General features: G+C 36.7%; 1 protein-coding gene across 4 annotated transcripts in view; it reads right to left on the bottom strand.

Moving 5' to 3' along the window:
• Positions 1 to 25,897, bottom strand: part of Dop1a (DOP1 leucine zipper like protein A) — a 106,383-nt gene that overhangs the window by 24,578 nt on the left and 55,908 nt on the right. For 3 of the 4 annotated variants that reach the window (XM_055602488.1, XM_055602486.1, XM_055602487.1), the window contains 12 exons: positions 21,758 to 21,872; positions 20,553 to 20,786; positions 14,782 to 15,400; positions 13,975 to 14,249; positions 12,592 to 12,744; positions 10,735 to 10,832; positions 9,370 to 9,629; positions 5,710 to 7,696; positions 4,431 to 4,542; positions 4,173 to 4,355; positions 2,906 to 3,031; positions 560 to 694 (listed from right to left, as the gene is read on the bottom strand). In XM_055602488.1, the coding sequence (XP_055458463.1) occupies positions 560 to 694; positions 2,906 to 3,031; positions 4,173 to 4,355; positions 4,431 to 4,542; positions 5,710 to 7,696; positions 9,370 to 9,629; positions 10,735 to 10,832; positions 12,592 to 12,744; positions 13,975 to 14,249; positions 14,782 to 15,400; positions 20,553 to 20,786; positions 21,758 to 21,872 (4,297 nt within the window). Of the gene's footprint in view, positions 1 to 559; positions 695 to 2,905; positions 3,032 to 4,172; positions 4,356 to 4,430; positions 4,543 to 5,709; positions 7,697 to 9,369; positions 9,630 to 10,734; positions 10,833 to 12,591; positions 12,745 to 13,974; positions 14,250 to 14,781; positions 15,401 to 20,552; positions 20,787 to 21,384; positions 21,415 to 21,757; positions 21,873 to 25,897 lie in introns of all 4 variants that reach the window. The other variant, XM_055602489.1, reaches the window with a different exon arrangement.

Consider the following 25,897-nt stretch of genomic DNA (forward strand, 5'->3'; position numbering starts at 1 on the left):
GCCTGCCTAGTGGGCAGTGTGCCAGAAAATTAAAGTATGCTGCATCTGTCTACTGCTCTTCATGTTCTCTTTACCCTGCCAGCATCTTGATACCTCCTTCCTTGGCTTTGAAGCCCAGACCTCACAATCACAAAGCACAGTGTTAAACAGGGTTAAGAAATGTTGCTGTCTAACACAGTGTCTGTGGTAAAACTTTGTGAATTTACAAAGTCAAGAAACTCACTGGAAAAGAAAGCATCAAGGAAGTGGCGAAATCTAGAATGTAGACTTTGGGCTCCAGAATCTAACGGACTGAAAATCCTTACTAAGAATTTAGTTCTCATAGTTCCTGACTGCTTCTCATGTACATATGGAAAGAATAACAGATAGCTGCTCATCACTGGCTGCAGGAATGATTAGACTATCAAGAAACTCAAGAAAGTTTTTTACTAAAATAGTGCTGAACAATATCTCTGAAGTCTGCACAATAATCATAACACAAAATTACTATATAAAAAATTTCTTCCCCATCGGCTCCATTTCTGAAACTGAATTCTGAAGAAAAGCAAAGCTTTCTTACCTTGTCCTTGACTATGGCTGGAGGTTGCTTTAAAACTTCTTTCACAGTCTGGATAACAGTTTCTGCTCTCATGACACTGATGGAGCGAACCAGTTCTACTAGTAAAAGCTGTTCTTCACTGGCTGCAGGAATGACCTAGAGGACACATAAGTCAACAGTATTAATGCAGGCGTGTGCATGTGTAAATCTTTTAAGGGGAGTCAGAGAAAAAATATTTTTGACCACTTCTTAATATAAAGATGTCTTTTGACTACTTGTGTTTAAGTTTAATTTTTAAAATTAATACATGACTCTGACTTCATAAAAATCAAAATCAGGGCTGGCAAGATGGCTCAATGAATAAAAGTATCTGCAATCCACCTGGCCACTTCAGTTCAGTCCCCAGGTTCCACAATGGTGGAAAGAGGGAAAGAACTTCTTAGAGTGTCCTCTGAGCAGGCACATGTGCACCCTGGCATATGCACATCCAATGCACAATAAAAGAAATCAAAATCAGGTACGACAAGTCTCATAGGGGGGAAAAACCTAAAAGCCAACATGTCGGGATCTGTGCCCTATATACCATGTACCTTAAAGGAGCCAGCTTCATTATGCTAGTTACTTTCCACTGGTTTCAAATATCATGGAGTCCTAGTTTTCCCGTTTTATGTTTTTCCTTTCTCTAAATTCTAAATTCTAAATATTAACAATTGAAATCTCAGTCAAAGACAAAGACATAACTTTCTGTATTCCCTGTTCTTCAGAGTAATCATCATGATGTCCCTTAGATCAGTACCTAGGTTCAAACCTCTCCGCATGGCTATGACATGATTATACTGCTGCTGTTGTCTTTCTTTACTGTTTCCCCCAGAGTTACTACAAAACTTGTTTTCTTCTGCTTCATTTTAGATCAAAATTTCATCCATTCCTAAAAGCTCTGACAAGCAAGTTTCCTATAATTACATACTTAAAGATTTTAAACTGATTAATCTCATATTTGTTCTTCTTCCTCAGTCTACCCCCCCCCCCATACATTTAAGACACTCTTGCTGGAAATATCTTTGATTTGCTTGGGACTGGAACTCTCTAGTGCTGTTATCCAAGGTCAAAGTGATATCTGTCTTCCTGTCATCCTGAATACTAGTGGTACAGCATATGACTGAAAAAGCATACAGTAAGAGTTTGGCTGGCTATGGAATTGTGTGTTCAAACTAATTTTCCATAGACGTTTTCAGCATTGCTACAGTCAAGTATTACCACTATTCCTTTGAATAAGACAGTTTTTGTTATTACTTTGTTTTTTGTTTTCCTTTTTTAATTTTTAGTATCTTTTCTTTACACCCAATGTTTCTGAAAGGACATAACAAATTTTGTCCAAGTATCTTTGCAGTGATAAGCATGATCTGAAAAATTGTTTCTTTCGTTGCTATGGAATTTCTTGTACTATTTCTATAATATTTTTCTATGATTTTGTTCTTTATTTCTGCAAGAAGACATTAAGTATCCAGTATCATGCTCTAATTTTCATAACTCATTTCACCCATTTTCTCTATCTTTAGCTTACATTTCACTTTAGGTATTTACTTTTTTGTTTCTGTTACAGAACTAAGATACAATAAAATTTTTAATTTTTAAACAGCCTTTCTCCTTTATATGATACTACTACTAAATCCTCATATGCAAAATAATGTAAAATGGTAGACATGTTTACTTTTCTTAATTTAGGAATGTTAATATATGTATGTAACGTGGAATCTGAAGGAAATGACAAGTCAGAGACTTGTAGGTGCACAATCATGTATTTTTGAAAGTAAAATGATTCAACAGCATTACTACTCTAATATACCATGATTTATTTCAAACACAAAACACATTTTCTAGACTGCAAACTCACAAAGTAAGCAAAATTTTCATATGAACATATGAATTACATTTAGAGATATTAACAGCTTAAAAAACATCAGATAGTGAAAAACAAAAGCACTTTTTTTTTTTGCTTTCTACCCCAAGTCACTAGATTACAAAATATCCAGAATTATAATTCCTACTTGGAATAGAGTAACAGGTTGATATCAGAGCTAATCTCTCTTTCCCTCTCAATAACATCTTTTTTTTCCAGTGCTGAGGTTGAAAACGTGGCCATCTGTGTGCTCCAGCACTGAGGTACTCTTCTAGTCCTAAAACACAACACTTGATAGCAAGATTTAATAAAAACTTTGGACAATAAGACATTTAGAGCTGTAGACAAGATTTTATTTGTCCAATATAAACTATGCAGAATTTAAAAATCAGCACATAGAAAATGAAATGAATAAGCACAGTTTTACCAAGTGAAAAAAAAAAAACCCACATGTTTAATTATGATACCTTTGTTCTGGAAGGAGTTTTGTTCTGTCTTCTTTCATTCCATACAAATGCAATCGCAGCCATGAAATGAACACCATGATTCATTGAAATGGGCCCCAATAATTCCAGGATTTGTTGTCGTAAGTTCTAAAACAATGTAAGCATAATAAGTAAAATAAAATATATAAGCATTAATAACAAGATAAAACATTTAATTCTCTAATAGTAGAGAAACCTTTAAACATGTTAATAGCTGTCACTGGGCATGGTAGTGCATACTTAACATTCTGCAGGCTAAGGCAGGAGAATCAGGAGTTCACGGAAAGCCTGGGCTATTATATAGTAAGACCCTGCCTTAAAATAGAAGGAGTTACAACCATGAGTATTTTAATTTTAAAAAGAAAAGAAATTTAAAAAGAAAAAACTAAACAAATTAGTTGTCAGTAAAACGATAACTAATCATTGTGATTAGATACTAGAAAAACACATCTTGAAATTAAGTTTTATAGAGTTTAAAAATTTATCCATTATTTTAATTATTATTTAGAAGCTTCTTTGCTATTACTGCTGTAATACATATGTGTATAACTTTACCATAGACTCTACTTGTAAATTAGTTTAATAAGTCAAAGACTGAAACTTTTTTGAAATAGTTCTTTACTATGTAGCACAGACTGGCCTGGAACTTGTGAGGTAGATCAGGCTGATTTCAAATATAGCTTCTCTTATTGTCAGCCTAGAATTACTAGCATATGCCACCACAGTAGGCTAGAGTATAAAATTTAAAATTCTCTGCAATACTGTTAAACTATTTCCTGGTGAGTGGGGGTCAGGTGGCAATGTGTGGTAAAATGTCAATTTAAAATGCACTAAAAGAGGGAAAAATATAACTTGTAAGAATGAACTTCAAGAAAATATCATATAAAAGATATGTATCATATGAAAGACCAAATACTGTATTAACTCACTGCTGTGAAATGTCCAGAAAAATCAAATGCATATGGAAAGAAAATGGATTAGCTGTTGATTAGGGCTGGAGATGGGACAAGTGAACCAGTGCAAGCAGGCACAAGACATTGTGTTGCCATAGAAGAAAACTAGATGTGACAGTTTTAGTTTTATAGATCTGCTTAAAGAAACTACTGGTTTGCAACCCTTAAAATGGCTAACAGAACTATTTACTACCTAACTATATGGGGTGTCACATACACTATCTAGGGAGCCACATTTTGAAGAAAGTATTCACATAGACCCTTGTGCTCTCCCGACAAAGTGAGAGTTGTCTAACCTTTGTGGCTCCCAGATTGATGGTGGTAACAGATGCAGATGCAGCAACTGTCATCTTCTCTGAAGCATCAGCCTGGTGCAGTATGCTCCAAAGCAGAGTTACAGAGGACATGATCATGTGAAGGATGGAGAGGATTCCACTGCGCGCTTCAACCAAATGTTTCTGGTCCACATTGACCAAAAGCTATTTAGCAGAGGAAAACCAGTTACTAACTGAGGCTAGTCTTTAAAAAGACCACAAATATTTATGAAGTCTTACTTGATGATACTGGGTAGTTGGATCCAACAAGCAGTAATGGATAATGGCTGTGATCCCTTCCAAAAGAGTAAGAATCATATCTGGGGGAATAATTGATGCCATCCACAAAGGCCTGAGAAAAATGTACACAAAAAGAAGTTCTATGAAAGCATACTTGAAAATTTACTACTAGTGAGTGGAGCATGGTGGAGCATGCCTTTAATCCCAGCACTCGGGAGGCTGTGCAGGTGGTACAAAGTGAGTCCAGGACAGGGCTGTTACACAGAGAAACCCTGTCTCAAAAACTTAGAACCAAACCAAACCAAACCAAACCAAACCAAACCAAACCAAACCTACCACTAGTAAATGCCTAGCACATGCTAGACACGCAGTAGGTACTCAATAAACATGAATGATACATCAGGGGCTTACTATTTCCTAGTCTGTATTTCATGGTCTCAAATACCGCCCTGGACTTGTTTTTTGGCTAAAGAACTAAATATAAAGTAAACAAATATAGCCACTACAAAGTTCCCCTACTGGAGAGTGTCAGGCACTTCAGCTGAGGTTTTCCTAGAGAAAAATCATACCAGTCTATAAACATTTGCCTAACTATTCACAGATCAATTTTAAATATGGCTGAGACACAGAGCTTACAAACAAATAAAAAAACCCAACAAAACAAAACAACAAAACTCTCAGAAAAACTTAAAATAACATTAGATGTGGAAAATACTTAATTTAAATTAATTTCAGCTGCAAATTTAGGTAAAATCAGGATAAGGGCTAGGATAACCTTACTTTTGGCCAGTTGAGTCAAAAGAACATCTAACTTCACTTCCATCCTTGAAAGAAAAAAAGGCCTGTTTCTCGTAATCTCTATTCTAGATCTCTCTTATTGATAATAAAATACTAGCACTGAACTTTTTTCTTAAGGATGATATACTATTTATAACATACTGAAAACCACTATTTCACTTACTCATAGTTTTTTTGTTTGTTTGTTTGTTTCTTTGTGGTGGTGCTAGGGGTCAAACTGAGGGTCTTCTGCAGCTCAATGCCCACTCTACCAGAGCTACCCCTGTGTTCCATTCAAACTGTAACACTTAAAGGAATCATATATATGAAAAATGTCACTAACAACAAAGTTAGAATCAATCCTTACCTATCAGATAACTATGTTTTGTAATAATAAGCCCCTAATGTATATCATTCATTTTAATTGTGTGCCTACTGTGTGTCTGGTATGTGCTAGGCAATTAGTTTCCAAATTGACAACAAAGCTAAAATCAATCATTACCTACTATCAGATAATCCTGTTTCGTATTTGTACTGCTGAATTAGATTGTCCAAATTCCTGCACAGTTGTAGTGTCACAGAAACCACGACTCTCTGTAGAACTTTTCCCATGTAAGGCAAAGTAGATGTGATTAAGCCAATCCACTGTGGATGCATCTTACACGCACAGTGCTGATGCAAAGCTCTAATTACTGCACAGAGGAACATGCCTTGACAGGTGATTGGCTGAGCGTGTAAATACTGAAGAGAAGTCATAGGCTGATGGGGACTGATATGTTCCAGATCAGATACAACAAAATCAAAACCTGCTTCATTCTCTTCAGGAATTGTCATCACACGGTGTTCTAGAACAATAAGCCTCTGAAGCACCCTAAGAAGCTGTGACTGAAGTGTGCTGCCATTGTCAAATTCATCCTCTGAGAAATTGATGAGGCTGTCTTCTGAGAGGCCTTCTTCCACGGCAACCATGTTCTTACCTGCTATTTTCTCACTGTGCCATTTTTGTACGCTAAAGATAGATGACAGCAAACAATGAAGAATGACTTTCTGAACTTTGCACTTAGACAGCATATCAGAGATAAAACTAGGGAAACCCTTTGCAGAGCTTTCTATTACTTTTGCTAGCTCTGTAAAGAGGAGAGTCAAAATTTCTATGCTCATCATTTGCATGTTTCGATTGCCTATTAAGTCTTGAGTAGTGACCTTGACATGAGTTGGGTAATGGCTACGCATGTAATATAAGCAGAGAGAAATAAGAATTTCAATGTACATGGAACTCCGGAAGTTATGATTTGAATCCACTGGAATATGACTATAAAAGTCTTTACCCATAACAGAGATTCGGTGTCTGGCCAATAGATTCTGAAGCAGTGACAACTGAGGAGTGTATGCATTATTTACACTTGTGGTTGAAATGGCATTTACAAAAGCAATGGGGTTAGTTTTCAAGATGGATTTGATGGCAGAAAAGGCATACAGAGTCCTTGATGAGTCATACAACTGCAGATACAGGAGCACATGTTGATACAGAGGATGGATGTTGAAATTGGGAGATTTCCTTGATCCTGGAGAACCCATGTCACTCTCAATTTCAGAAATTTCGCCCTCTCCACAGCTATACCAGTTCTCTAAGTCTAGGCCATCACTGAAGAATACATTTGTTTGCTTCAGTTTCTCACTTGCAGCTTTTTTCTTGTCCTCGTCTTTTTTTCTGGCAAGCTTTACTTTGGGTTTTGCACCTGGTTGTTTACCTGATTCCTTAACAATTGTTTCTTTCTCTGAGATTTTCTCTGATAATTTTTCTTTGAAGCTAAATTGAATACTACTGTGACTCCTTTGTCTAGATTTGGTTTCTGTGGAAACAGAAGATTCTGTTAGAGTCTGTGTTGTTCCTGAAATGCAAGGTGAGGAGCTATTTCTGGAGATCCCATTGGCCAAGCACTCACAGCCTTCCTCTGTAGACACAGACAGAAACCGAGGGCTCTCATCACTCAGCAAAGCATTCGGACTGTGTTGAGGGCCCTGATCTTCATTTTTAGTAGCTTCTTTACCTAGCTCTAAATCATTACTCTTTGGGGGCAGAGAGCCTACTTCTAACTCAGATGTAATGGACGCAGATTCTGCTTCCAGGCCACTCACAACTTTACATATCAGGTCAAAGACGACTTGTTGAACATCATCGTCTGGGGTGCTTGCCTTTGCCATTTGAGAATCCTCATGAGCATTCACATTTTCAGGATCAACTTCATAACTAAAGTTGTCCCCAGCAGAAGACTGTGAACATCCAGAGTCAGAGCTCTGAAGTATTTCCATCTGCTGATCTGGGAGGTCAAAGTCAGACACAACCATTGGAATTGTCTCGCTGCTCGTGCTTAAGAGGGAAAGTCTGTCACTCAATGGATTAACAGTGAGACTGAAATTCTCTATTTCATCCATAGTAAGAGTCTTTTCACCATTTCCTTTTGATGCAATGAGGTGTACTTGGCTTACTGGCATGAGACACAAATAGTAAAGGAGGAAAAACACAAAAGGTATTAAGATAACTAAAATATACAAAGTCGTCCAAATTAAAAAACTATAATCACCCACTTAAAATTGTAATTTAAAATTATAGTTTACCATTATCTTAGAACTTTTAAGTAAGATGATCATATAGAAGACTATTAAAATTTCTAGCTTAATGACAAAAGCACATTTAACAAATAGAAAATAAAATTTTGCCATTTTTCTCTAAAATAAAACATTCTCTAAAATTACAGGTTAAAATTACTTTTTCCTCCTTAAATGGTACTTTCCTTTACTTATGCTCGTGAAAATTTTTTTAAATAATAGATAATTTAAAGTATAATAACTTGATTTCAGTACAAATTCAACAAATACTTATGAACTGTCTAGCATGTGTCAAATCAGAAAGCAAGAACTGTTTAAAATCAGTAGAGGTCCACAAACACAGTTCTTCATTTCATACCATGTAGGACAGAACTATGTTATGTTTTAGAAAAGGGTTTGGGAGTTTTGACTGTATACATGGTGAAGCCAAATGCTACAAAAGTCCTGGCACTTCAGGTGAAGCCTAAGACAGATCTCTGAGGGGAAATGAAACTCAGTACTAGTTAGAGACTGGCAGGCACAGTGCTACCACTTGAAAGCTCTGGCAATATTCAGGGAAAGTGCAAGTTCTTAGAACATCCACAGGAAGCAGCATAAGAGCTGGAGAACCAGACTTGACAGAAACACACTAGAAATGGAACAGAAACATGACAGTTTGCAACTTCACTAACTTACCAGCTGTGGGACTTAAAGTTATGGCCTTTGGAACATCAACAACACGATTGGTAAAACAAGCTGACCTCAAAGGGTGATTTGTCAAGAAATGGAGATAAATACACGAGGGTGTTTGAGGCACTAAATTATAACACAGGACTTCATAGAGGACTTTCCTCAATAGTTTTTGAAGGGTAGACTTCATAGTAACAACAATGGAAAGCAAATAAGATACACTAGTCACTCAGTTCACAATCGTGACTACAGCTAATGTTAATGAAACTTTGGGAGGTGGTTATTATTCCTACTTTATAGATGAGGAAAATGACAAAGTCTTTATGACAGGCTTCCCCATGAAACATCTGTTGAGCTTTTGCAGGATCTGGATTGCTCCACAAATTCAAAAGTATTTCCATAAAAGCTGAAGGGTGTCTTTGAATACAAATGTGGTTGATTCCTCCTCTGAGAAATTCAACTTACTGTAGTGAGCCAAGAGCTTAATGATAGTTACTGATGAAATATTTTTGACCTAGCTAGATGGGACTCTTAACAGATGAGGAAGGGAGGAAATAAGACATGGGAAAAAAAAAAAATCCCAGATGCAATTCTCTTGTCAGCTGGGTGTGGTGGTGCATGCCTTTAATTCTAGCACTTGGGAGGCAGAGGCAGATGGATCTCTGTGAGTTCTAGGCCAGCCTGGTCTACAAATCAAGTTTTAGGAGAGCCAGGGCTACTCACAGAGAAACCCTGTTTACAAACAAACAAACAAACACCCCCCAAAACAGAACAAAACAAAAAAAAAACAAAGCAATTTTCTTGTCAATTACTCTTATGGCCACATTTCACTGATCTGAATAACTTACATCTAATTAGAGATATTATACTTTGTTACATTTACCATTGTTGCAGGTAAAATTTTGCATGAAATGCTTGTCATTTTCCTCTCCTGGATAACAGGAAGTCTTACTCCAGTAACGTTCTGCTTGTACACGTTGCACTGAAATCCTCTGAGTTTTTGGATGAAGCAGGAGCAGTAATAATGGTTCCAGCACTCTTGCAATGTCATGCCTTTGTAGTACCTGGTTCAGCCAGGCTTGTCCCACAGAACTAGTAGAACCATCTAGACTAGTAAGGCTATCTAACATAATGAACAGTGACCTAAAATAAATACCAGCAATTAAAACAAGGAACAAAACACTTTTAATTATAATATAAATTTTCCTGTAAACATTTTTTGTAATTACTCTGCAGTTAGTAAAACATTTTCTCTGTTTTTATAAACTCACATTTAAAAATATTAGAATAGCTACTTCTACAATACAAATTTTACTTAGTTTTGCATAGTAGCATAATTTCACCAATATCATCATGCTCTAAAGTTTCTGATATTCAATGCTATTTTCATGATGGGCTACTCTGCTCTCAATTTTCTTCAGGAGTCAAAAGAACACACTTAGTTCATGAAATGACACCCCATAAAAGGTCTGGGGTATTGTTTGAAATCAGAAAACCCAAGATTCAAATCTCCTGTGGAGTCTTAGGTGAGCAAGTTAACTTTAATGGACCTCAACCACCTCATCTGTCAGATTATGGCAGGTAGTTGTCAAATTAGAAACTTATTTGTAGGGTACTTGGCTCAAGCCTAGTTCATTATATGGGTTGATCAGATGGCTCAACAAAATATCCTTTAAGGATGGTATTGCTGGCTGAAAAGTATTCGCTAATCCAATGTTGGGTTGTAACCACAGATTTCTGGCCACTTCAATAAGACCTGATGTTAAGACTGCTATTATACCAATACATATCTGAAGTATGAATAATTCCAGTTGTTTTTAGATCTAGATATACAAAATCATGTCTGGATACTAGATATTTTTGAAGCCCTGGGAAGTGTTTGGCAGTGTTTTCAATTAAAGCAGAAAATTGACAATGACTGACTAATATTTCAAAAGTGTGAATATAAATTCAAGAATCTTGGTGCATTGCTGTATCATTGTCACAATACGATGGTGCTGGGCACATAACAGGGACTTTGCGATCAGTGGTCCAATGAATGAAAGGAAGAAGGAAGGGCACTTGGTTCTCTAGAGATTAGAAATAAAAATCTGATGATTAGGTGACACTATCAAGTATTTTAAAACAACTTAGATTTTCTAAAGAACTAATAAATTCCATCTCCTGCTGTCACCAAACTCGACAGAGAATTCAAAAAGAGACAAAAAAGACATCTGACTGTAAAATGTGAATATACAATGTAACCAACCTGTCAAAGGAACGTGCAAAAGATGACTTATTTATGTGGAGATCCCTTGTTAGATGCCAAAGTACTGCAAACTTTGCATGTGCTTCCATCCTTATTTTCTGAGAAACATGGGAGATTAAATTATTGTCCTCTCAACTGAAGATATTAAGTGATTTTAATAAAAACAGAAGAACTGTTTATAAGTCCCACGTTCAATGGCCACAGTACTCAAGTATATACTGCAATAAACTTTTAGTACATTATATAACTTAGAAGTAGAATCAAACAAAATATATGCATATAGACAGAAAAAAATAAACCTAAAGGTCACTCACCTGTGCTAGTTAGTTTTTATTGTCACGCGATACAACTTTGAGCCATCAGGGAAGAACTTCAAATAAGGGACTGCCTAGATCAGACTGCCTTATGGGCAGTCTGATTGATAATTGATCAAGGAGTGCCCAGCCCTCGGTGGAAGTTACTATCCCTAGGATGGTTATTGTGGGCTATATAAGAAAGCCAGCTAAAGCTGGGTGTGGTGGTGCACACCTGTAATCACAGCACTCTAGAGGCAGAAGGGCAGAAGATCGTGCATCTCTGTGAGTTCCAGGCTAGCCAGGGCTAGAGAGAGACCCTGTCTCAAAACAAAACAAAACATAAAAGCCACAGGCAAAGCATGTGTCTGAGCAGCCAGAGAGCAAGCCATAAAGCAGTATTCTTCATTCATGCACCTGCTCTGACTTTCCTCAATGACAGTGCAATCTGAAAGTTTAAGAAAAATAAATAAACCTTTTCCTTTCCTAAGCTGCTTTTCATCAGAATATTCGATCACAGCAAATCACACTATGATATCATCTTACCTTAAAAATTATTACTTTAAACTTTCAATGTAGTTATTATATAGTAGATAATAGAGACAGCTAAAAAATGCATGCTAAATCACACATACACAAAGCATTTTTTAAAGTTTTTAAAAATTATTTATTATATATACAATGTTTTATCTGCATGTACACCTGCATGCCAGAAGAGGGCACCAGGTCTCATTATAGATGGTTGTGAGCTACCCTGTGGTTGCTGGGAATTGAACGCAGGACCTCTGGAAGAGCAACCAGAGCTCTTGTGAGCCGCCTTTCCAGCTCCCTTTATTTTTTAATATAAACATTTAGTTTAAAAATTAATTTTTTTTCTCCCAGAAAATTATATTCAAATAAATTTCTAAAAAACAATATGTATTTTAATCCAGTGGAAACACGGTGTCAGATTTTACACTCTTCCTTTAATATTTATAAATGTCAACCAAATGTCCCCATAAATAAGATTTTAATTGTTAAAAACAAAACTCTAATGGGATAGAAGAGTACTTGCTTTATCTGTGGGCTTGCTACATGGTTTTCCTATGATGTTTGTATTTCTATCAACCAAAAGAAATATGTAAGAGTCAATATTGTTTGAACTTTTTCATGGATGTATACTGTTACTCAGAACTTATATAAGAAAGTATTCTTGAAAATATTATATATTAAGAATAACAAGTGTATCATTTTTCTAGATTTATATATAAGGTAAAACAGAAAAGAAACACAATTGTTATCTAAAATTTTATTTTTGAACAATTTTGATAGAATACGGTCAAACAAATGAGAATTTAAGCTTGTTTTTTTATTGTTTTTAGGACAAACACTATTACTCTTATTTACTATTATGTTCTTATTGTTGCTTATTCAGATGCCAGGTATAATAATTCTCTTAGAGAAGTTCCTTAATTTATCTTTTGGCATCATGAAATTGAGAGAGAAGGGGCCAAGGAGGGAGGCAGGGAGAGGGAAAGAGGGAGAGAGGGAGGGATAGCGTGAACACAGGATGAGAAGGACTTACCTTATCTTTATGGGTTAACTGCTGACTTATAACATCCTCACAGATACTAGAAGAAGGAACTAGATTATGTAATTGATAAAATAGTTCCACACTCTTCTGATGGTGCTGAGGTGTCCCATCTCCCAGCTGGTCCCATAATGTTAAGGCCACATGCTACAAGAAAAATGCAAAGGTGACTGCATTTTGCAATTATTGTATGAGTAAAACTTGGCTGCTCACTTTAGTTGCTGGACCCTTAGAATTTATGTTACTTAAAATTTTTTTCTTTTATTTATTTTACATATGTGAGTGTTTTGCTTTAATGTATGTAAGTGTACCCCATGTATGCCTGGTACCCGCAAAGGTCAAAAGTAGTTGTTGCATCCCTTGGAACTGGAGTTACAGACAGTTGCGAACATCATTTGGTGCTGGGAAGAACTGAACCTGGGTTCTCTGCAACAGCAAAAAGTGCTCTTAACTATTGAGCCAACTCTCCAGGCTGAGACTTCTTTAATATTTTGTTTAAAATCAGAAATATAACAGGAAGTTTCCACATGGCCTAGATAAAAACTCTTTGCATTACTTTATTGATGCTCAGTAAAGTAACACCAGAACAAATTTGATACATTCTCACATTGAATTTAATTTTTATGAATGTATATTACAAACATACTATATATAATATATTATATATAAATATATATTTATATATAATATATTATATATATTTCATATATATATATGAAATATAATTCATAGTTCAAATATACAAACTACTTATGAGAGTTTTTTCTCTCTTCTTCAGTGCTAAGGACTACAACACGACCTCATGCATGCTAGGCAAGTATACTACATCCCAAGCTCATGGAGTTTTATGAAATCAGATTTAGAGCTACATGTGCTATCACAGTCTTTGATCTATGCCATTGATAAGAAGGCAAGAATCTTCAGAGCTTACCATAATATTATAGAGTCCACTCCTACCTAGCAGGAGAAAGTACCAGGCAACTGTCAATGACTTGAAATCAGGCTTAAAAACTCCTGGATGTATAAAGAATCTACCTGCAGGAGGCAGTGAGCTCAAAGCTACTTGATGTTCTCTGTAATCACCTATACCACTGTAGTAAATCAGACTGTGCAGTGTTGTTCCTGAAGGACACTGCACACCAAAGGGAATCAAGCAGCACAAAGTCAGAACAACTTGTTATGTTTTAGAAAAATAAGGGTTCCATCTATTTTAAAAAAAGTATTACATTCACTTAGAATGGAAATATCTACTGCATCAATGAGCTTTCTTCTTGTTTAGTTGAAACTCTTTCCCCCCTTACTTCAGTGCCCCAGGTCAAGCATCATGGATGTAAGCGTTATCTTAGTCATGCATAATCTAAATTTCTTGGAATTTACCTTGAAAAAGTCAGTCTTCTCTGCCATGTACCTCAGATTGCCTTGTGTGAGGGGAGGTCTAATAACCACAGCTACTCTTCCTTGGTTTGGACTTAAGGGTTGTGCAGGCTCCATGCTGTTCATGTTTTCCCCAGTGACCATGGCAACAGACTGAGTCAGCCCCACCAGGTCCATAACTAGAGACACAGCAACACTCTGCACACTGAAATCACTTGCTCGGCTGCAAGCACTCATCAGAGTCTGGAGCCACTGTGGAGGGTGTGCATGTTCACAGTCTGAAACAGAAGAGAGCATCAAACATTTCATGGAGCTTCAAGTTCATTTGAAAATGACAAATAACTCTACCTCAGACCTTGATCTGTTAAAAACATAGTTTCTCAAAGTTAGAACTTTGAAAAATAAGCTACTTTTTAAAAATATATACTTTGATGTGCCAATCTATCTTCCTACCACTTTATCACCATTATTGTCCATTGTCCTGTACTTGGATATGTAAAAACTGAAGGAGACACGTAAGAATGTAGTAGAATTAATGCTGCATTGTTTCTCAAGAACGTTCACTTTTAGCTTTTAACTTTCATGCAAAATGTGAAAGCCATGCAAATCACATAATCCCCTAACAACTTCCCCAGAATTACTGTTTCCTTCAGGCTGGAGAAATGGTTAGTGAGGAAAGAGTGCAATCCCTGGAACCTAATTGGTGAATGGAAGGAGGAACACACACACACACACATGCACGTTGCATAAAATATTGAAATATAAATAGCACACAAAACACTGAAATATGAAGAGCAGAAACAACTTTACCAGTGTCAAGTTTCTCAGAATGTAACTCTGATGTATGGTTTCCCTCCGCAATGTAGACTGGGAAACTTGAGCACTCTAAGAAGAGCTGACAGGCAGCAAGGAAGGCAGAAAGGTATTCTTTTGAAGTTTTTGGTGTATGTATGTTTCTTTCTTTTGCATCCCTTTGGGAATCCCTGTCCCATTTTGAAGTCTCTCTTTGCATTCGACTGAGATCTCCCTGATGGTCTGCAGCCAAAGCTTGAGGAAGGGAGTCACTATGAATGATGTAGAGGTTGATGAGTCTAGACAGAAATTGCTGGACATACTCCAAGCAACACTGCATTGCAGTCTTCTGTGCTGCCTTCCCACTTCGGCCTGCTGCCCCTTGAATGAGGCTAGAAGGTGGCTGGATGACAGTTTCTTCAGAACCTACTGTGGACGCTGTTTCTGTCTCTGAAGATGTGCTGCCAATTGGGATAGTAGCTGTCCCCTGTCCATTCAGCTCTCTGTCAAGATCATCAGTTCGATCTGCTTGGTACTGTATAAACTCAGTGAAACCACTTTCTGATGATCGACTACTTGGTGGGTTTTCTCCATCTTCAAATACTTCGGTAGGATTTTCCATAGAAACTGATGATACCTGGTGATTTTAAACAAAGCAAATGGCTGAGTAGGAACATAGATACTACAGACTAGAAAGGATGACCTTTTCAGAGAAAACTGTAGATTATTTACATATAGCTCAAGTTTACAGTGGGATCAAAGCAGTTCCTATGTTGACTAATATTTTGCTGCTAATTAATAGCAAATAGTAATAGGGTTCCAATGAAGAGACTAACATAAACTCATTCACAAAGTACTTGTCATTCACTCTATCATAAAATAGAATTGGCTTTATTTAATGACTTGATTTTTTTTCAGATAATGTCGTTTCATCTACCCAGGCTCAATTCTAACTCAAACTCTCCTGCCTCAACCTCTTAGGTGTCAGGAGTAGAGGCATGTGTCACCATACTTGTTAGGTTTGTGAGGTAAAAATACATACATGTAAAAATGTTTAGGATCTGTATCCTTTTTTTCAAATGACTATTTCATCTTCATGAAACAGTCTTTCTCAATGTCTAAACAATGTTAAGAATGAGAAATACAAGATTTAAAATCTTGCATCTTAAGTATTAGAAATAACATCTAATAGAGGATATGTTCAGGACCAGATGAATGAGAATCTCTGTTGAAGTATGTCAAATATCATACTATACCCTTACACCTACATTCCTTTAGTGAAGTTACTCAGCTCATAGCATATTTAGATCATGGATTGGGTAGTAGGACCAGAGGACACAGATTAGACTCTAGAAAGAGACAATGGTAATACAAACAGCTATTCCTGAAGTAGAAGTGCAGTCAGGTTTTATCTGGTTTTGCTTAAATAAAGTTGTGCATTGTATGAATGTGTTTGGTTATTGTGACAGAGGATGATCTGAGTAAGATCATAAAATGTTTTATTAATACATGAACTAAGTATTCTTCTACTTAAAGCAAGGTCTGACATAGTGTTTCCTGCTTTAGTGAATGACACCACCATTCATTAAAATCAAGAAGATGGAAGCCTGGAAGTCATTGTTGGTATTTCTTCACTCCTTCCCTTTCCAACTTGCCTTATACCCACATCAGTCTGGTGGCTAATGGTGTGAGTTCTAGGTCAGCTAGGCCTGTGTCATGAACTTGATAGTCTCCAAACCTCAGTTTCCTAATGTGTACACAGCAGCGTCCCTTTATGTGCAAGAGATATATCCTAGGACCCCCAGTAGATACCTAAAACTGTGGTTAGTACTGAAAACTTCCTAACTGACTTTTTCCTGTATATACAGACCCATGATAAGGCTCAGGAAGAGACTGATAACAGTCATACACAAGTCTAACAACAGAATAAGACTAACATGAATGTGGACTCTCCCAAAATATCTTATTTAGCAAAATCATCTTTCTTAAGATGATATGACAGTGTGATGAGAAGTGAGATGAATGATGTAGGCACTTTGTTGTAGTATTAACAGAGTTATTTCATAAGGATTGCTTGAACAAGACACAGAAAAAGTACATCTGAAAACTAAGAAGGGGATGTGGATAGATATCAGATTGTCTATCCTCGTTAAAGGGATGTTTTACATGCTGAATGGGACAGTGAAAGATTCCATTATGTTACAAACAACAGCAGCAAACAATTTAGAACTTACAAATTATTACTAGAATTTTTCATGTAACATTTTAGGTTCACTATTGACTACTCACTGGCAACTGAAATTATGGAAATGAGAATATTCATAAAAGTGGTCACTGTAGCTGGAGAGATGGCTCAGCAGTTAGGAGCATTTGTTGTTCTTGTGAACAACCAGGGTTCAATTCCCAGTGCTCACATGGTGGCTTACAACCATCAGTGTATCTCTAGTTCCAGGGGACCCGATGCCTTCTGAACTCTGAAGGCACCAGGCATGTACCTGGCACACGCACATACATGCAGACAAAACACTCACACTCATAAAATAAATAAATCTAAAACTACTATAACAAAAATGCTTACATTTTACAGTTAGTTTAAGGATTAAATAACAGTCTCTACAAGGCACCTGGCACAGCACCCTGTGCTCAGAAGGGACGCAGCCGGAGTGCTCCCTCACTGTCCTTACCTATCTTATCACTAGTGTTCCTAAATATATTTCCTCCTTTCTTGATAGCCCAACTTAATACCACCTCTCACCTGCACTACTGCAGGCCTCCCCACATCCATTTTTGTTTCTCAGATCCATACTCCACACTGCAGCCAGAGTAAGTTTCTAAAACATGTATCTTATTTTGGCACTTGCCTTTTCCCCTTCTTTGTCTTCCCATTGCTCCTAAGACAAAGAATAGAAGCCTTAGTATAGCAAACAAGGCTCTGTTAACCTGGCACCTGCCTCTCGCACAACTGCATCATCAGTTGCATGGAGCTCCTTTCTGCCTGAGGGCCTTTGCCAGTGTTTCTTCCTGTCATGGTCTTTCTTTTTTTCTACATTTCCTCTGGGGCTCCACTTAAGATATTTCTGCTTCAAAAAAAACAGCCAATGATTCCCAGGTAGGCCAACTCACCCTCTTACCTTCTATTCTACATTCCCACCTCCAATTTGTTCCTACACTAATCATTATATGTACACCAATTCAACTGTAATTAAACATGTAATCACTTGTTTAATGTGTCTTTTAGCTTGAAAAAAAGGGTTGAGAAGTGCAGAGACTGTACAGGCAGTTCCTAAAAGCCAATGAATGAACAAAGTAGCTTCTATTTCAAAGACAGAAAACTGAAGTTCAGGGAAGTTAAAATAAACTTGTCCAAGGGTAAAGTAGAAAAGCTCAGTGGTTAACAGAGGAGCTTGGAGAAGGTGATTTTCAACACTTTCTTTTTCTAGTGATCACAATATTACTATGTAGAGTACAACTTTTTTTTAATTTTATTTTTCTTATTACAGCACAACTTTTTATATGATGGTGTCAAAGTTTAAAAATGGCTAGTAGATTGAACTTATATGCTTATTTTTCTCTTTTGAAAGGTTATTCATCATCTAAAATGAGGCACTTTTCTCAAAAAAATTATTCAGTTAATAACCATTAGCTTATTCCTCTAAAATATTTTTGTATTAATATAAAGGATGATACTAAGGTAATAGAATTTAATCTATAAATCCAATTTTTATTGGTTTAGACTATATTATGTGGCTATAAAATTATTTTATGACAAATTTCTCTAAATACAGAAAGGGTGTTTTGGCTATTTGAAGATGCCTAATATAACTATATTATAAAAAGGACTAAATGCCATGGGGTCAAACTAGGCTCACAGTTGTTAAAAGTAGCAGCCCTTCACATGTATTTCAAGAAACATGGCATATAGGAAATAGCCTCAGGCTGAAAATATTATCAATTTTTATACACCTAAGATTATACCATTGTACTTCAGGGGAAAACCACATGGCCGGGAGCATGGAAGAGGAAGGAAAGACGAGTGGAAAGATGGATGGATATGGGAATCATAGTCAAGGTTAAAAAGTTGTTATAATTTGGATTGTATTATTTAATTGTGTTGCACTTAGTTGACTGCAGTCTCATGTATCTTACCTAATGATCATCAATCAGGGCCTTCAGAGAAATAGATAAATTTTCACATATTAAACATGTAATTGAAAAAAATGGTAAGGGTGTATCTTCTCCAACTCCCATAAACCTCATTCAGATGCAACAGTTTTATTTCTAAGAAAAATCTTATAGCACAATGTCAGGATGGTCCAATGAAATAACTTCCCTACCCATGATAGAGAATATAACCCAAGTATACTTAAACTGAGTAAAAGTTCCTAGTATCATTGCATTATGAGAGATACATTTGTATAGAACGAGAAAAAAACATTTCAGGATTAACAGCTGGTGAGAAAAGCCATACATACCTCCTCAAGTTTTATTTTGCAAGGAAGAAAAATAGGTTATCCAAAAAAAGGGGGCAATTACACAGCCACAAGATTATAACTCCAGAAACTTTTAAATTCTTATATTAACATAGTGCTAAGGTGACTTTATTTAATTAACATTTAATTCATACTTTGCTGGATTTAATTTTGTTTTCATTTATTACTGAGTACGTATGCTTGTATGAGTGTGTATGTGGAGGTCAGAGCACAACCCTCGGAGTCAGTTCTTCCCTTTTTCCATGTAGGTTCTGAGGATTGAACTCAGGCTATCAGGCTTGACAGCAAATGCTTTCACTTACTGAGTCACCTTACTGGCCCTTACTAGATATTTCAATGTAAGTCTAAAAGGAATTAAATCACTGATTCTTCTATAAGAATTTCATTGGTATTAAAATATGTTACTAGTATTAAAATAATTTATTATATAAGTTTAGACATTATAGATATATGTACATAAATGCTAGAGGATCTTAATTTTACTCAGTTTCACACAGAAATATTGAGCATATGGGTACTTGAAAATAAAATAAAACAATTCAAGATTTCAAGAAAATAAAAAATTTGGCTATTTGAAAAGATGCTCAATAATGACATTATAAAAAGGACTAAGTGCCATGGAGTCAAACTAGGCTCACAGTGTGTTAAAAGTATATATTTCAAGAAACAATAAAAGAATCAATAAAATTTATACACAGGCCTGTTACTCACAACAGGTAATGCATTATGTATTTACTGGATATTTATATTGTAGCTGAGACACTCAATTTTTAAAATTAAGATAAAAAGGGCAACATAGCTATTAACAAACAAAGCATGTTTGGAACAACTTGAATATGAGTGAATTTTCATATATAAATTGTACAACATCAATGTAGAACAAGAATTCCTGATTAAAAAATTAGAGTTCTCTAAAGATGTGCTCTAAAAACAAAAATGTTCAGTATATTTTGAAGACAGTATAAAAAAGTGAAGGATCACACTTGTTTTCATGACATCAATTTTATATACATTACACACTGAAATGATAATATATTTGTTATATGGGCCAAGTAAAATAAAGTCATCTGCTCCTTTTAATTCTGACAGTCAGAAATTTACAGTCAATGTAAATTTCTAAAATTAGGTGTCATATGTATTTTACTTCTACCATAAAGTACTGACATGGACAGTTAAGTTGTACAATGGCCAAAAGCACTTTGATCTTAGAAAGATTCACTGATATTTAAAAGACTTAGCTTTAAAAAAGGTTTTCCAATGAGAAACCTATCTGATACCATGAACTCCAGCTAACATTACCTTTTTGTCTTCCCATTCTTTGACTGTGTTGTTCTGCCCACTTGGAAACTGTACCACGCCTCCAGTGCTGGCAGATAAAAGTGGGGGCTGAACCTTGCTAAGGATCTTTGAGCAGAGCCTCAGAGAATCTGTAAGCTCAGACAAGCGCAATGTCTGGAGATGGCTTGTCAAGGCAGATATCATCCTGAGCAGTAACTGGGGTAGATGTTCTGTCTGGATTTCAATATAAGTCTCCTGAAAATGAGAGAAGGTTGAATAAAATTAAGGTATAATATAAAAGTCATAGGTAGTTTATTTTAATCTATACAAGTAAGCCTTTATTTTTGTTCATGTTTTATAGGTATCATGCTTTAAACTAACAGTTCGTAGGCATTTTAATACTGATGACTTATAAAATCTCTATTACTAGGTCTGTGGAGCTGGCTCAGTGGGTAAAGTGCTTGCTGTGCAAGCATGAAGACCTGAGTTCGGATCCCTAGCACCCACATTAAAGCCAGGTGAGGTGGTGTGTATCTGTGATCCCAGTACTAGGGGAAAAAGAGACAGACAGATTCCTCAGGGCCAATAGTCAACCAGTCTACTTGGTAAGCTTCAGGGACCCTGTTTCAAAAAATAAGGTGGAGAGTGATAAAGGAAGACACCCAATGTTATTCTCCGGCCTCCACAGGCACAGATATGGGCAAACACATCATCACATAACCCTCCCCCCAATTCTCAATCCAAGTACCTCAAGGATATATAATTGAATACCCCAGTTTTATGTGTTATATTAATGAAATTCTAGCAGACGTGAATAAAAGCAGTTAAGATAAAAACAGGCTGAATGCCATACCTGACAGAGCACCCTCATACTTCTAGTAGGCTTCAAAATGAGAAAGCAAAGAGTTGAGGAGAGAAAACACAAGGGAAAACATTTCTAACAGCCTTCACGTAATAGAAATAATGTTAACAAATACAAATGCAGCATCAGAATTCCACCCACTAAACACAACATGCAATCAAGGAAGTAGATTCCATGTATTCTATATATACGTGCCAAGAAGACAAAAACATTTGGGAAATGTTATGAAAAAAAGCTACGCCAAAGGAAAAACCTTTAGTTTTAAAGATGGAATTTATCTGAAGATAAGATTTGTATTCATCATGAAATAAATAAACTATGCTCTTAAAATTCCTTGTTTTTCTTTTTAACAAGATAGTCTTACCAAAGAGACTATATCCAACAAAAAATCCACCAGTAAACAGAAGTTGGTCAGCTGTAACTCAGATGAGTCACTACTGTCTCCAGGTCCAACCTGAAGTCTGGCATGCAGTGTTCTCCTAAATGGAAAAAAAATAACTTTATCAAACACATTATCACATGATAGGAAGACATGTGACTACATCACTGTCTTAACAAATAAGGCCCGAGTTGAAATTGGGACACATACTAATGTTCATTCCTGTGCGCCAGGACACTACCACATTGCTTTCACGGAAAATTCTCTGCACAGATGTAGCCCATGGCAGTTCAGTGTCCAAGTCGGTTCCATAGTAATGGGAACAGGGACTGTCTCTGACATGAACTGATTGGGCTGCTCTTTGATCACCTCTCCCTGAGGGGGGGAGCAGCCTTACCGGGCCACAGAGGAAGACAGTGCAGCCACTCCTGATGAGACCTAACAGACTAGGATCAGAAGGAAGAAAAAGAAACCCTCCCCACCAGTGAATATGGGGAGGGGCATGTGTAGAGAAAGGGGAGAAAGGGAAGGATTGGGAGGGGAGGAGGGAGGGAACTAGAGAGGGGCTACAAAGTAAATAAAGTGTAATTAAAAATTAAATAAAATAAAAATAAAAAAAAGATTTTATTTATTTTTTATGCACACTGGTGCTCTATCTGCATGTGCACCTGCATACCAGAAGAGGGCAGTAGACGGCAGGGATGGCTGGGAGCTACCATGTGGGTGCTGGGAATTGAACTCAGGACCTCTGGAAGAGCAGACAGTGCTCTCAACCACTGAACCACTGAGCCATCTCTCCTATCTGATCACCATGGACTAAAGCTGGACCTCAATGACAAAAATAGCAAAAGGCCTACACACACATGGAAACTGAACAACTTGCTACTAAATGACAGCTGGGTCAGAGAAGAAATAAAGAAAGAAATTAAAGACTTCCTAGAATCCAATGAAAATGAAGGCACAACATACCCAAACTTATGGGACACAATGAAAGCAGTGCTAAGAGGAAAGTTCATAGCACTAAGTGCCTTCAAAAAGAAATTCGAAACATCTCATGTAAGCAAGTTAATGGCTCACTTAAAAGCCCTAGAAAAAATAGAAGCAGACACACCAAAGAGGAGTAGACAGCTGGAAATAATCAGGGCTGAAATCAATCAATTAGAAACAAAACAATTTAAAGAATCAATGAAACCAAGAGCTGGTTCTTTGAGAAAATCAACAAAATAGACAAACCCTTAGCCAAACTAACTAAAAGGCAGAGAGACACTATCGAAGTCAACAAAATCAGAAATGAAAAGGGGGATATAATCACAGACACTGAAGAGATCCAAACAATAATTAGGTCTTATGTTAAAAGCCTATATGCCACAAAATTTGAAAATCTAAATGAAATGGACAATTTTCTTGATGGATTCCACATGCCAAAGCTGAATCAGGTAAATCACTTAAATAGTCCTATATTCCCTAAGGACATAGAAGTTGTCATCAAAAAGTCTCCCATGCAAAAAAAGCCCAGGGCCAGATGGTTTCAGCACAGAATTCTACCAGACCTTAAAAGAAAAACTAACACCAATACTCTTCAAACTATTTCACAAAATAGAAACAGAAGGAACACTACCAAACTCATTCTATGAAGCTACAGTCACCTTGGTACCTAAACCTCACAAAGACCCAACAAAGAAAGAGAATTTCAGGCCAATCTCCCTTATGAACATTGATGCAAAAATACTCAACAAAATACTTGCAAACCAAATACAACAACACATCAAAGATATCATCCACTACGACCAAGTAGGCTTCATCCCAGGCATGCAGGGGGGTGGTTCAATATACGGAAATCCATCAATGTGATCCACCATGTAAACAAACTGAAGGAGAAAAACCACATGATCATCTCCTTAGATGCTGAAAAGGCATTTGACAAAAGCCAACATCCATTCATGTTTAAAGTCTTGGAGAGATCAGGGATACAAGACGCATACCTGAACATAGTAAAGGCAACATACAGCAAGCCTATAGCCAATATCAAACTCAATGGAGAGAAACTTAAATCAATCCCATTGAAATCAGGGACAAGGCAAGGCTGCCCACTCTCTCTGTATCTCTTCAACATTGTTCTTGAAGTCCTGGCTAGACCAATAAGACAATTGAAGGAGATCAAGGGGATACAAATTGGAAAGGAAGAAGTCAAAGTATCACTATTTGCAGATGATATTATAGTAACCCCAAAAATCTGAGTAACCCCAAAAATTCTACCAGGGAACTCCTACAGCTGATTAACACCTTTAGCAAAGTGGCTGGATACAAAATTAACTCAAAAAAATTAGTAGCCCTCCTGTATACAAAAGGGCTGAGAAAGAAATTAGGGAAACAACACTCTTCACAGTAGCCACAAAGGACATAAAGTACCTTGGTGTGAACCTAACCAAGCAAGTCAAAGACTTGTATGAAAAAAATTTCCAGTCTCTGAAGAAAGAATTGGAAGAAGATATCAGAAGATGGAAAGATCTCCCATGCTCATGGCTTGGCAAGATTGACATAGTAAAAATGGCCATCTTACCAAAAGCAATCTACAGATTCAATGCAATTCCCATCAAATTACCAACACAATTCTTTACAGAACTTGAAAGAAAAATTCTCACCTTCATATGGAACAACAAGAAACCCAGAATTGCTAAAACACTTCTCTACAGTAAAAGGTCTTCAGGAGGTATCTCCATCCCTTATCTCAAGCTGTACTATAGAGCAACAATACTAAAAATTCCATGGTACTGGCATAGAAACAGACTGGTGGATCGATGGATTCAAATAGAAGACCCAGAAATAAATCCACATACTTATGGATACCTGATTTTTCATAAAGATGCCAAAATCATTCAATGGAAAAAAGACAGCATCTTCAACAAATGGTGCTGGTCTAACTGGATGTCTACATGTAGAAAAATGCAAATAGATCCTGCACAAAACTAAAGTCCAAGTGGATCAAAGACCTCAATATAAAAGCAGACACATTAAACCGCTTAGAAGAAAAAGTGGGGAAGAGCCTTGAACTCATTGGCACAGCAGACAACTTCCTGAACAGAACACCAACAGCACAGGCTCTAAGAGCAACAATCAATAAATGGGACCTCATGAAACTGAAAAGCTTCTGTAAAGCAGAGGAAACTGTCGTCAGAATAAAACGACTGCCTACAGATTGGGAAAGGATCTTCACCAACCCTATATCTGAAAGAGGGCTAATATCCAGTATATATAAAGAACTAAAGAAGTTAAACAGCAACAAATTAAGTAATGCAATTAAAAAATGGGAAACAGAACTAAACAGAGAATTCACAACAGAGGAATATCGAATGGCAGAGAAACACTTAAAGAAATGTTCAACGTCATTAGTCATAAGAAAAATGCAAATCAAAATGACCCTAAGATTTCACCTTACACCCATCAGAATGGTTAAGATCAAAAACTCAAGTGACAACACATACTGGAGAGGTTGTGGAGAAAGGGGAACCTTCTCCATTGCTGGTGGGAATGCAAACTTGTACAACCACTCTGGAAATCAATCTGGCGCTTTCTCAGACAATTAGGAATAGCGCTTTCTCAAGATCCAGCTATACACTTCTAGCCATATATCCAAAAGAGGCTCAAGTATACAATACGGACATTTGCTTAACCATGTTTGTAGCAACTTTATTTGTTATAGCCAAAAGCTGGAAACAACTAAGATGCCCCTCAACTGAGAAACGGATACAGAAAGTATGGTACATCTACACAATGGAATACTACTCAGCAATAAAAAAAAAAAAAAAAAACAAGGAAATCATGAAATTTGCAGGTAAATGGTGGGATCTGGAAAAGATCATCCTGAGTGAGCTATCCCAGAAGCAGAAAGATGCACATGATATATACTCACTCATAAAGACATATAATATAGGATAAACCTATTAAAATCTGTACACCTAAAGACACTAATCAAGAGGGAGGACTTTTGCTAAAATGCTCAATCCCTTTCCAGAAAGGCAAAGAGGATGGACATCAGAAGAAGGAGAAAAGAGGGGACAAGTCAGAAGCCTGACACAGAGGACCTCTGAAAAGCTCTGCCCTGCAGACTATCAGTGCAGATGCTGA

Source organism: Psammomys obesus, unplaced genomic scaffold, assembly GCF_907164565.1.
Source record: "Psammomys obesus unplaced genomic scaffold, mPsaObe1.curated_primary_1811, whole genome shotgun sequence".
Classification (NCBI taxonomy): Eukaryota; Metazoa; Chordata; class Mammalia; order Rodentia; family Muridae; genus Psammomys; species Psammomys obesus.